The sequence below is a fragment of the Papaver somniferum genome, chromosome 4, assembly GCF_003573695.1.
Source record: "Papaver somniferum cultivar HN1 chromosome 4, ASM357369v1, whole genome shotgun sequence".
Taxonomy (NCBI): Eukaryota; Viridiplantae; Streptophyta; class Magnoliopsida; order Ranunculales; family Papaveraceae; genus Papaver; species Papaver somniferum.
In genome coordinates, this window is record NC_039361.1 from 108,905,619 (window position 1) to 108,917,170 (window position 11,552).

Consider the following 11,552-nt stretch of genomic DNA (forward strand, 5'->3'; position numbering starts at 1 on the left):
CTTCCTAGGATTGGAAGTGGCTCGTAGTAAACAGGGTTTCTACATATGCCAGAGAAAATATGCGTTGGATATTATAATGGAGACAGGTTTATTGGGTGCGAAACCTGCAGAATTTCCTATGGAAACAAATCATCGTCTTGCTTTAGCAACAGGAGATTTGCTTAATGATGTAGAAAAGTATAGAAGATTGGTTGGGCGTTTAATCTATTTATCTGTCACCAGACCAGATCTTGCTTACTCAGTGCATATCTTATCTCAGTTTATGCAACGACCTAGAATGGAGCATTGGGAAGCAGCACTTCGTGTGGTTAGATATTTGAAAAAGAATCCTGGACAAGGAATTCTGTTGCGCTCTGATAGTAGTTTAAACTTGAGAGGTTGGTGTGATTCGGATTGGGCAAGTTGTCCTTTAACTAGGCGCTCACTGACGGGATGGTTTGGTTTTTTTGGAGATTCACCAGTATCTTGGGAGACTAAGAAGCAACAAACTGTGTCTCGTAGCTCGGCCGAAGCAGAATATCGTTCCATAGCGGCGGCTACATGTGAATTAAAATGGTTGAAACAATTACTCAGAGATTTGGGAGTTCACCATACACAAGCGATGAGTCTTCTTTGTGATAGTCAATCAGCATTATATATTGCGATGAACCCTGTCTTTCATGAACGAACGAAACATATTGAAGTGGACTGTCATCTAGTCAGGGATGCGGTAATACAGAAGATTATTATACTTTCTTATACTCCTACCACAATACAGTTGGCGGATATATTCACAAAGTCGTTGGGGAAAGCTCAGTTTCATGCTATTTTGTCCAAGATGGGCATTTGTGACCTGCATGCTCCGTCTTAAGGGGGGTATTGAGACACGGTGTTGAGACGCGTATCTGAGACTGATTAGGAAAGTCTCAGCTATACACGTCTCTTAGAGATTGATTAGGAAAGTCTTACAGAATAAGACTTCCCAGCTCGGTAAGAATTCGAGACTGTTATGGAATATGTCGTAATTGGGACTCTTTATGTTAGTTTTGAGAAAGAATCGTATTAGGAAATAAGTTATTTGTTTACCACGTAATGATTCCTATATAAATCATTGTAATCGGTTATACGAAAGAGGAAGAAATACCAAATTCTTAACAGAAAGGAACCCTTCCAATCTTCTTGGCAGCTTCCAGTGCACCAAATACTAACACTCCGATGGAGAGAGTGTATTTGGCAGCTGCATATGAACATACCATAAAAAACACAAAGAAAGACAATTATTACATGTCCTTGTAGCTAAATGTTGGCAGTTTGTATGGTGGTAGGATAAAATTTTCAGAAGTTTAGCTTTTCTTTTTTTCTTTGACATTTGTCATGCATTACATAATACTGTAAAACCAAATCCTTTTGTGTTTGAAAGTGCAGTTCTAGCAGGAGATTAAGATAGATGCTTTTCAAATGATTTTTTAAACATATGAATCAAGGTTAGAAAGACGAGCAAAGTCGAATAGATTGTAGTAAAAGATAGTTACCGTTGAGAGCCGATTTACGATTCCATTCTCTGATGCATTGGATGAGACGAATCGTGAAAGGGAGGGACATGGCCGCGGTAACTAGTATAAAGTGGTCACCACACATTCCATCATCTTGCCATGCAGTTCTGCCACCCTACAATTTCATTCATAGAACATGTACTCATAACACATCCCTAAATCTCATATACATACACCATTCCTTAAAATTGAATTAGTTTAGTTATTACCGAGCCGTTAAACCATCGAAACAGTGAACACACCACATTAGCAAATACCTACAAGTTACATTAATAACTTGTACTATTACTAAACGAAATTCAAATACATTAAATGCGAAAAGCTGGACAAAAGGCAAACACAACCATGGATATATACCCACCTTGGGAATCGAGGACAAGAGATCAGCCAAAAACAGATCTTGAAACCTTGGCTTTCTCCATACATTTAACATCCCTTTCACCCTCTCCCATAAATCATTAAGCATCCCTAGATATGCTAGTACAAGGAGTATAGCAATTGGATAGACAATTACCTGATGAAACAATACCTTCAATTAAATCTAAGGCTTACAACATGTTTCCCAAATGAACAAGGTGCATGCATGAGAGCTCTTTCCATTTTAAATCTTCCTTTCTATTTTAAGTCTTTTCCCTAGCTATTAAACTTGATTAGTCACCCTTTCGTAGGAAACATATGCATGGCACTTTAGTACAAATGATCTTGTTAAGGAAAAATAACATGAACTTATTTCACTATATCTAATGAGTCCTTAAAGATCGATAGCTTACGGGTATGATTGGAGGCCATGTCCTCGATAGATTTTCTAGTAGAGCCATGAAGACACCAACACAACCTAGCATAACCAATATCATGACAACCACAAATAGCCCAATCGATTGGGTTGGCCCCAAGAGCCGATCATCTCCATGGTTGATATTTCTTCTTGTTAAGAATGACCTCATACATTCCCAAGAGATAAGAAGCAAGAGCTGCATGCACATATTCCTGATGATTATAGCAAGGCATAAATGTGTTCATAAAAAACAAACTTCAACAGACTAGTGCAAGCGTAAATACCATAAGCACATGCCCATTGAAGTAGAGATACGCTTCAAACAAATCCAACGAGACATTCATAGTTTTGCTGCATAAAAATTAAACGAGTATCCAATCATTGTATCATAAATGAAATTTAGATCCTAGAGAAAAACTAACAAAGCTGACACTGATTTAGTACTACAAGGGGGAAGTCATTTCTTGTATAGGTCAAATTCTTGACATGAGGAGGACCAAAAGTGCACAAATCAACGTCAGAACTAAATCACAATTTTAGATCTAGAATTTAGCATAATCATCAAATTGTTTTTGTATTTAGATTCAAAAAGAAAGAGATATATCACAACAAGAATACAAATTCAACTCAAACAAGTACACAAGCTAATAATAAACCACCATCATCAAACTTGTCAAATGGTTGTACAATTAGTGTAGTTCAACATTATGAAATGTAGAAAAATGAAATGAATTTGAGTAGATTTCATTGAATTAATTATCAGCCTAGTTCAGTTTACTTCTTACATCTTAAAATAAATAACGGACAACATAAATTCATGTTTAGATCATTAATTAGTAAAATGTACTCATAATTATCTATCATTTTATGGAAGATGTGTAGCAATTAATTAGGTTAAAGAATCATAAATTCATTGACGATAAAGAATAATTAATCCATTGACGATGGTGGACCTAGGTCTCAAAAGTTTATTTTATTTTCTTCACCTTCTGCTGCTGTCTGCTGACCTCTCCTAGATTTGTTTTGACAGTGATGAGTCCAAAAGGACTAATCATTACAGCATTTATGGGGTGTTGAACTCTGCTGACTAAATTACCCCCGCATATTTTTCCAATTACTGTTTATTTTCATTACATGATGATGATAGAGATAGAGAGATATCTGATTTATCGGGCCCCTGTCGATAATTTTATTTTTGTTTTTTATTTAAAAATAAAAATGAATATTTGATATTTCTTTTACTTTTCAGAAAAAACAAAAAAGAATGTTTAATAGTATTATATTATTTTCCAGATAATTCAACCTACAGAAAAGAATGTTTCATTTGTTGTTTACTCTGAAATTGTTCTAGGGTTTAGCAAATTATTTTCAGTTCGAAATCAAAATTTTTGTCAGAAGGTAATGTTTAAGTTGAAGTGGTTCAGGTTAGCGGCCGGTGATTAATCCCAGCGAAATCCGTTAGGATTGCTGGTCCCATGTTTGATTTGCCATCAAAAGGTATTTCTTCGAATTTTCAGAGACCCTAATTTTCATTTTATTTTTTTTCATCTGATTTTCGCTGGTTTTTGATCTGTATGAGTTGATTCCTACCCATAAATGAATGGGTTATCCCTTCTTTGTGAAAAGGAGAATCATATTGTCTTGATTGCTAGCTTCTTTTTTTTTCCTTGTTTCAGCTTAAACTTTGATGCTGAGTAAACTTGCTTCTGGATCGGAAGTAATTTGCAATTTCTTGTAGATGTAACTCAAAATTGGGTTCTCATATCTAATACCCACCCACACATTGCATTCATGTTGAATTGCTAATTTTGTTCTCGATCAGATTTCATAAATGAAGGTTTGGGATTGGATTGTGATGGTCAATGGTATATGCTTGTTAAGATGTTGGAGTGGATAGCTGTAGATGAACTTCCTGCATTGTTTAATGTTGGAGTGGATAGCTCGAACAAATTATATGGAACAAAAATGTAGCAATTACACAGGTGATTTCGGATGCAAAACACTTTTGTTTGCTCTATTGTATGATAGGTGTAAGTGTAGCTAATTTGTATATGTTTTGATGTTCATCCCAAATAGAAGAAGGCTCTTTTTTCGTTGAAAAAAGCACTTGGAGTGCCAGAAAATGTCATTTCCTCTCCTGTACCATCATCGACACCCCTATTCACATTTGGAGCACCTACTAATTCAAGCTCAGATGACTTATCTGCTTCGACCACTTCTTTGTTCTGTGCTCCTACTACTGTAGCTTCAGAGGCTTCCAATGGTCTAAATACAAGTTTAGATACCACTAGCGCAACCACTATTGTTGCTGCCAATGGCATCACCAACCCATCCAACGTTGCTAGTACTAACAGCAGTATATCTACCTTACCAGCAACCCCTGCAGTGCCGTTCCAGTTTGGTTAAAGGTCTACCACAGCTGTTGTTTCATTCACCTCAACTACTGCAATTGCCATCGTCTGTCTCAGAGGATAAGCATTTAGAGGGTAAAATAAAGCAGCCATCACCCTTTGGCAATCTAACCTCTACTGGGGACACGCCATCTACTACTACAAGTACTGGGAACGGCATTTTTTATTTCAATGCTCCGGGTGCAGTGAGTCCCCCTTCTTGAATAACAAATCTCAGACTCAAGTCCTTTTGCATCTACAACTGGATCATCTGTATTCACCGCAAAGGCAGCCACTGCTGAATCTGGAAGTGGGGCTGCAACATCTACTAATAGCACACTGAGTCCATTTGGGTCTTCTGCTCCCTCTCCAACCTTCGGCTTTACCGCTCAACTGCAGTGAGCTCTATTAGTTCTCCATTTGGTAATTTAGCCCCTGCTGCTAATCCATTTGGTTGAAGTCCTGGGTTTGGTCAAAGTTCTTCAACATCCTTCTCTACAACTGCTGGTTATTTCAGTTCTGAGACAACTGCAAATTAGTTTATTCAGTTCGAGTCTCAGTCTACTCCGTCTCCTGTTTTCGGTTCTGAATTTGCCTCTGGAGCCTCAACTGGAGGGTTTTCATTCTGGGGTTTAAGAACTGATGCTGGTTCTACACCTTCTGCATCAACGGGGTTTTCATTTGGATCATTAACAACTCCTCTTGGCAGCTCCGCACCATTGCCAAGGTCGTCTCCTTTCTCATTCACCTGCGATTGCTGGCACAGCCTCTTTGAACTCTCTCTTTCCTGTGTCTGGTTTTGAAACCTCAATCCCTTTTATGTTGGCACATCCCCAAATGATGATCAGATGAATATGGAGGATAGGATGGTTGAGGATGACCTTCGTAAGAACTTGTAACCGAAAACTTAGCTTCAAATTGTCTGATGTTTGGAAAAAATAAGTGACAGAAAAAGCAATAATTAAGAGCTCGCATCTCATCAACTATGGATCAGTGGTTCAGATTAGGTGATACCTATCGGTCTTATGTTCTTGGGGTTACATTTGGATCGGTACCACTGAGAACAACTTACCAGATGGGGACATTGACTTGACCGCATTTGGTGGTTATCCAAACGTGAAAGATACATGGGCTAATGAAGTTCATATTATGTTGAAGAATGAAGAGAAGAGTGATACTGCTGAATTCCATGTAAAAGAGGTTCAGTACATTCAAGCAAAGGTATCTCTTTAAGTTTATTAACCGATTTTTCCTAATTTGAAAGGGAATTAGTTATTAGTTGTTCTTGCTTTAAGCTGTAGGTTTATCTTTGTATTCATCCTTTTAGGCTTTTGTTGGTGAAGATAATAAAAGGCCTCGCGCAAAACATAGGGGTAGAAATATCCTCGAGGAGGTAAACATTAAACTTTATCTCTATGTGTAATCTCTGTTTCGAAGAAGAAATCCTTCATGACTCATTTTGAGTTGTGCGCCTTGGCTAACAGAAATCCTTATGTCTGTAGGTTGGACATTTGATCGACCAAAACCATCTTTTTGAGCGCAGCATTATACTAATTAAGGCTTGGTGCATGTATTGTGAGAGTTGTATTTTGGGTGCTCATCATGTCCTGATTTCAACCTATGCTCTTGAGACGTTGGTACCGTACATATTTATTCTTTTGCTGGGTCTCATGAGGTGACTAGAAGTCCAGATTTCCCACCTTTGTGCTCTTTATGACTTCAAATTTATCGAACGTCACACCCAAAGGTGTTTGACTGTACATTTGCAGGTTCTTTAATCGTATCCTGGAATTTTTCAGTAATTGTGATTGGGACAACTTTTGTTTAAGCCTCTGGGGTCCTATCCCTTTTACAGCCTCACAGATATGACAGGTACTCCTCGACGTATAGTCGAAACCTTATTGAGTCACCATTTACTGAAAATAGTTCGCATTTAACTGTTTTATATAATACCTTACAGCAGAATCCCCTTGAAAGGATGCTGGAGAGTTATTACTCAAGAAACCCTTCCTCAATGTTAGTACTTCAGTATATGCTGTTGTTCGAATGCCCAAGAAAATCCAGGCCAACCTTTTCTTTTTGTGCATTTAACGTTGCCGACCAACTATGTACCAACAACAACCTTGAATGGTAAAGGTCAACATTCTAAACTAATTTCATCATTTCGCACACCTTCGAGTATTCTCCTTCGTTGTTTTGTTCTTCTGATGCCCTCGTTTCTATATGCATTTGCCACTTAGTCGTCGTGACTTTAAACACAATATTTTAATGTCACCACAGAATGAATGCCGCTTGATAAATTTACCATAGAAAAGCTTATAACTGAATTACTATTTGAACATGAACTAGTTCTGTTTTCTGTGGTTGTGTTAATTCAGGACGAACAAAGCGATGATTATGAAATTGAGAGGTTCTTTTTATCTGTTAATTAGATTTTGAAATCAATATCAATTCCTGTAAGCTTTTGTAGATGTTGTTTGGGCATCCTTGGTTATCGAGATTAAGAAAAAAGATAATCCGAGCCAACCCATCTTATTTTAATGTTTTTCTAACTGTTAGCCAAACGTAGATTTGCTTGCATCAGCAAAGGGTCGAGAAACTATGATTCACTGGGGATGGCAGAAGGGTTCCTGGAGCAATCTAATGTGGGAACTCATAAGGTCGGCGGTTTTTCTTCTTCTCTTCTACTAGTGTCCGCCTTTAACTCATTTTCGAAGAATGTTTCTAAATAGTTGCATATACCGAGGGAAAGCACCCAAACAACCATAGAATTTTTTCTATAGTTACAAAGGCTTGATTGGAATCTGAAAAACGCATTGAATTCACTGAATCCCTAATATTTTCGTGTTCAGGTTTAGCCAACAGTGTCTATAGGGGGAAATTACATCTTTGAAAGTTCTCATGAGCCTGAAAATACTCAAGGTTAGAAAGCACATGTTGGTGATTGATAGTATAGGTGGCTTTCCTTTACTTAGTTTGGTTTGTTTGCATTTCTCTAATTAAGAGTATGTTGCCTGCACCTTTAATTAATTGGAGTACGAAAAACACGAGTATTTACTTGGTAGCACGTTTCTCACAATGTAATCAGAGTACGGAAATACGATTTTTTGCTTGCATTTTGCGGTCACTGAGAGTAAACTCACCGGTCTTAACATATTGTTTACTGATCTGTGTTTGTTTGCTTTCAGGTTGTGATGTGGTTTTCAAAGGGGAACAGGAAGTTACTGACATTGCTTTATGAATCCTATATATAGTATTCCTTCATAAAGTTTCTCATTACTAGGAGGAGGCTTCTTATACCCGTGGTACATGGTATATGCTGTGACTAGGGATGTTACTCAAGATATTCTTTCGATACCTTTACCCGTGGCTGAATATTTTGATGATAAAATGATTTGGCCACTTCACAAGTCTAGGGCAGTGACAGTTAAGAGTGCTTACTTTAAGCTTGTCACTTCCCAGCAAAAATGCGTTGTCTATGACAAGGAGTGGAGATTCATCTGGAAACCATTGCCCCCAAAAACTTAGAAAATTTTATCTGGCTATTAGTTAGCAATAAGATGAATGTTAAAGAAAGATTGTACAGAAGACACTTAGGCGAAGATCCTTGTTGTTCTCTGTGTGGACAGGATTTAGAATATAACTTTCATCTTTTTTTCAATTGTCCTGTTTTTTCACAGGTTTGGAGCATGGTGTACAATTACTGTGGCATCAAAGTTCATCTGGAACCTTTTAGTCCCACTTGATTCAAAGAACATTGTACGCAGAAGATCAGCAATTCTGATTTGGATTGGCGGTGCTTATTTGTCCATATTCTCTGGCATATATGGTTAGCTAGAAATGCTTTTTATTTTCAAAAGAAGAATGTGGTTTGTAAGAATGTCATTAACTTAGCTGTTAAAGACACTAAGGAATTCCTTATGGCTAATAAGAACCGAAAGATAGAAGAGGCTAAGAATAGAACGGTGGAACTACTTGTCCGATGGAATGTGCCTAAATTGAGTTATTTTAAGATCAACACAGATGGGGCTTCTAATGATTTGGGTATTGCTGGTATGGGAAGAGTTATCAGGGACGACTCTGAAAGATTTAAAGCTGCATTTGCTAAACATCTGGAAGATTTAAAGCTGCACAATATGGCAGAGCTTCAAGCAATAAGAGAAGGACTTATGCTGGCCAGGGAGCTCAAATTGTGCAGAGTGGTAGTTGAAAGTGAGTCGGAGTATGCAAATCCAATGCTGCAGAGGAGAAGCAACCCCTTGCTGGTACCTACAGTCCATTGTCAGAGATAAAATCTTTTTTGTTTTATTTTGATGATTTGCAGTTTAGTCATAGGTTCAGAGCATCCAATTGTGTGCCTGATTGTTTGGCTAAAGCTGCTGTATCTAAGGCTGTGGAAGGTGTGTGGATGAATACTCCACCTTCAAGGATTGTAAAGTTGTTAAAAGAGGGACCCTCGTCCATCTTAAAAGCCTCCACGGTACACTTTTTATACCCAAATTTAATCAGGCAGCGGACAACACTTTGGGCCAAGAAGCAAATTGGGTCACATGATACATCCTGGCCAAAATTTGATTTTGAAATTTTGGGGCACGGCATAAATTCTGGGTTACCATGAATTTTTATTTTTTAAGATACTAATGAATTTGGTTCACGAGTAAGGTTTTGGTTCACAGTATACGATAGGCTCGGCTCCTTGTGACAGATTTGACCTGGTAATTTTGGCTCACATGAAATTTTTTGCTAACGTTCACAACTTTATGGGTGACAATGAGAATTTTGAGTCCATAACAAATTCAGGTCCCGAGCGCTACTTAAGAGTCACGATGGTGTACTTTGAGACACAACGGAATTATTCTCACAAGGCAGATTTTAAGTCGTGAAACATATTTTATGAGGCGCGGCTAATTTGTGCCTCAAATATAACATATTTGTAGTTGCAAAAAGTAGATCTCAATTGCATGTCAAAGTCAAGTACAAATTTTAAGCCACCAAAAGATTTGATCCTTGAGATTTTTCGTTTTGTGACTGTGTGTTAGGAGAACTTGTTAGAATTACCATTGGGTAAAGAAGACGATTTCATGGCTTCAGCCTTTAAGGAGTCCAAGAAGGTAGTAAATTTTGCAGACTCTGCTTTTGTTCATGATTTTTTCGTTCCTCGGTGACGCATTGCGATTAATCATCATTTCCGTGCAGTTTGAGCTTCAAGGCGAGCTATCCGGATTGCAATCCGAACTACGTTATACGCTCGAAATGTATGATAGAGCTTGTGAAGATCTTGTACATGTACAAAAGAAGGTGACCAATATGATAATATAGAACCGTGTCTTTATTTTGCAAACACACATATATATATTATTACAGATTTAGTCGGTTTCTTCTGAATGTGTTGAAGAGGCGTCAAAAACACTAGCTGCAATTGAAAGTCACCAAAGCACCATTTTGTCCTGCAATTGAAGTTTGGAAAGTCACCAAAACACCATTTTGTCCTGCGTGAGGAACCAGCAGATCTCGGTTAAAAAACTTCAGATTATGTCATATGGAGAAACCTTATGAGTTATGGCCCAAGCACTACACCAAATATTGAATTTCTTGATCTTACAGTTTAAAGGAAAGTCTATATTTAAAGTAAATGAAAAGGTGAAGGACACTGTTATCTTCAACTCCTTTGTTTTCGTCAGATATAACGAATTCAATGCCAAGGAAGCTAGAGAAGAGGAATGTGTTCCAAGGAATACATAAGAACAGGTTACTTCTTGGGACTATTGCATTCACTCTAATTCTTCAAGTGGTGATGGTGGAATTTCTCAAAAAGTTCACTGACACTACGAACTTGAATGTTGTACAATGGTTTACATGTATTGGAATCGCAGTTGTATCGCGGCCTATTGGTTGGTTTTGTTAAGAATCATGTTGTCATTCTAGAGTAATGTGCATATCTCTGTACATTCATTTTCATTACTCTAGGATATACTGAAGATATTCAGTATATATTACTTTCAATTTCATTATTCCAGGATATACCGAAGATATTCAGTATATATTAGTTTCTTAGTTTTCTTCATATTCTGTAATATATTTGTTTCCCTTTTTAGTATTGTATAGCCTATATATAAGAGGCAGTGCTTCATTGTAATTGATACACCATCAATACATAAAAATCTCGATTCCATGACTACTCTTGTCATGGCATCAGAGCCAAACAAGATCCAACCTTCCGCTGCAAACAACCAATAGTCAGATTTCTTATCAACATTTGAAACCTTCCACATCATTCCTGTGTACCCCTCGTATCCTTGATCTTTTTCTCTACCCGTGATATCCTTTTCATCCACCATGTCTCGAGAAGACTCTCAACCTATCACCACCAAGTTTGATGGACCAAACTATAATCTCCAGAAAAACTCATCAATATCACAAGTCGTGTCTCCGTATCAATGTAACTACTGCAAGGAGTTTGGACATACTGTAAATAACTGCACATCACCAACATCCTGAAACATGCGTGAAAAGAGGAGGAACTTCAATACAAATACGCCAACAAGATTCACTACAACACGTACCTCATCTAAGATAGAAAAGAAACATGAACCGTCTCTAGCTGATATTCAGGCGATGATCAAACAAGCTATATCAATTGGTAATAATCCCACAATAACTTCTACACTTGCAATTCCTACAGGTATGTTAGAGCATTGCTCGGTCTACCTCGCATGCGTTGCTATCTCAAGCATGTTTGTCAATGTTAGTGATCAAAACTATAATTCTTGATTTCTAGTCTACTATAGCTAAGGTCTCGGACTAGGATAGAAAGTGTAGTTAAGCTCGAGAACTCCATGGCAATCATCATACAAG

General features: G+C 37.6%; 1 protein-coding gene and 1 long non-coding RNA gene across 14 annotated transcripts; one reads left to right on the plus strand and one right to left on the minus strand.

Annotated features, from left to right (window-relative positions):
* Nucleotides 1–1,130: 1,130 nt before the first annotated feature.
* Nucleotides 1,131–2,651, minus strand: LOC113272986. The gene is made up of 6 exons (XM_026522764.1): nt 2,592–2,651; nt 2,303–2,503; nt 1,894–2,046; nt 1,742–1,789; nt 1,512–1,647; nt 1,131–1,216 (listed from the first exon to the last, which is right to left on the minus strand). The coding sequence occupies exons 1-6, from the start codon at nt 2,649–2,651 to the stop codon at nt 1,131–1,133; spliced, it is 684 nt and encodes a 227-aa protein (XP_026378549.1).
* A 946-nt stretch (nt 2,652–3,597) lies between these two features.
* LOC113276302 lies at nt 3,598–9,299 on the plus strand. 13 transcript variants are annotated; one of them, XR_003324274.1, is made up of 10 exons: nt 3,598–3,804; nt 3,984–4,289; nt 4,384–5,918; nt 6,025–6,090; nt 6,200–6,372; nt 6,467–6,569; nt 6,661–7,357; nt 7,550–7,619; nt 7,886–8,009; nt 8,378–9,299. It is a non-coding gene; the product is annotated as an uncharacterized LOC113276302 (long non-coding RNA). The 13 variants fall into 13 exon arrangements; XR_003324275.1 differs by having other exon boundaries at nt 7,886–8,002; XR_003324271.1 differs by having other exon boundaries at nt 6,661–6,833; nt 7,257–7,357; nt 7,886–9,299.
* The last annotated feature ends 2,253 nt before the right edge of the window (nt 9,300–11,552 follow it).

Coding starts and splice junctions, on each gene's coding strand:
- LOC113272986 (XM_026522764.1), bottom strand. CDS start 2,651: ATGAATGTCTCGTTGGATTTGTTTGAAGCGTATCTCTACTTCAATGGG. Junction 1,648..1,741: donor TTCGATGGTTTAACGGCTCG/GTAATAACTAAA, acceptor ATGAAATTGTAG/GGTGGCAGAACTGCATGGCA. Junction 1,217..1,511: donor TCGTAAATCGGCTCTCAACG/GTAACTATCTTT, acceptor GTTCATATGCAG/CTGCCAAATACACTCTCTCC.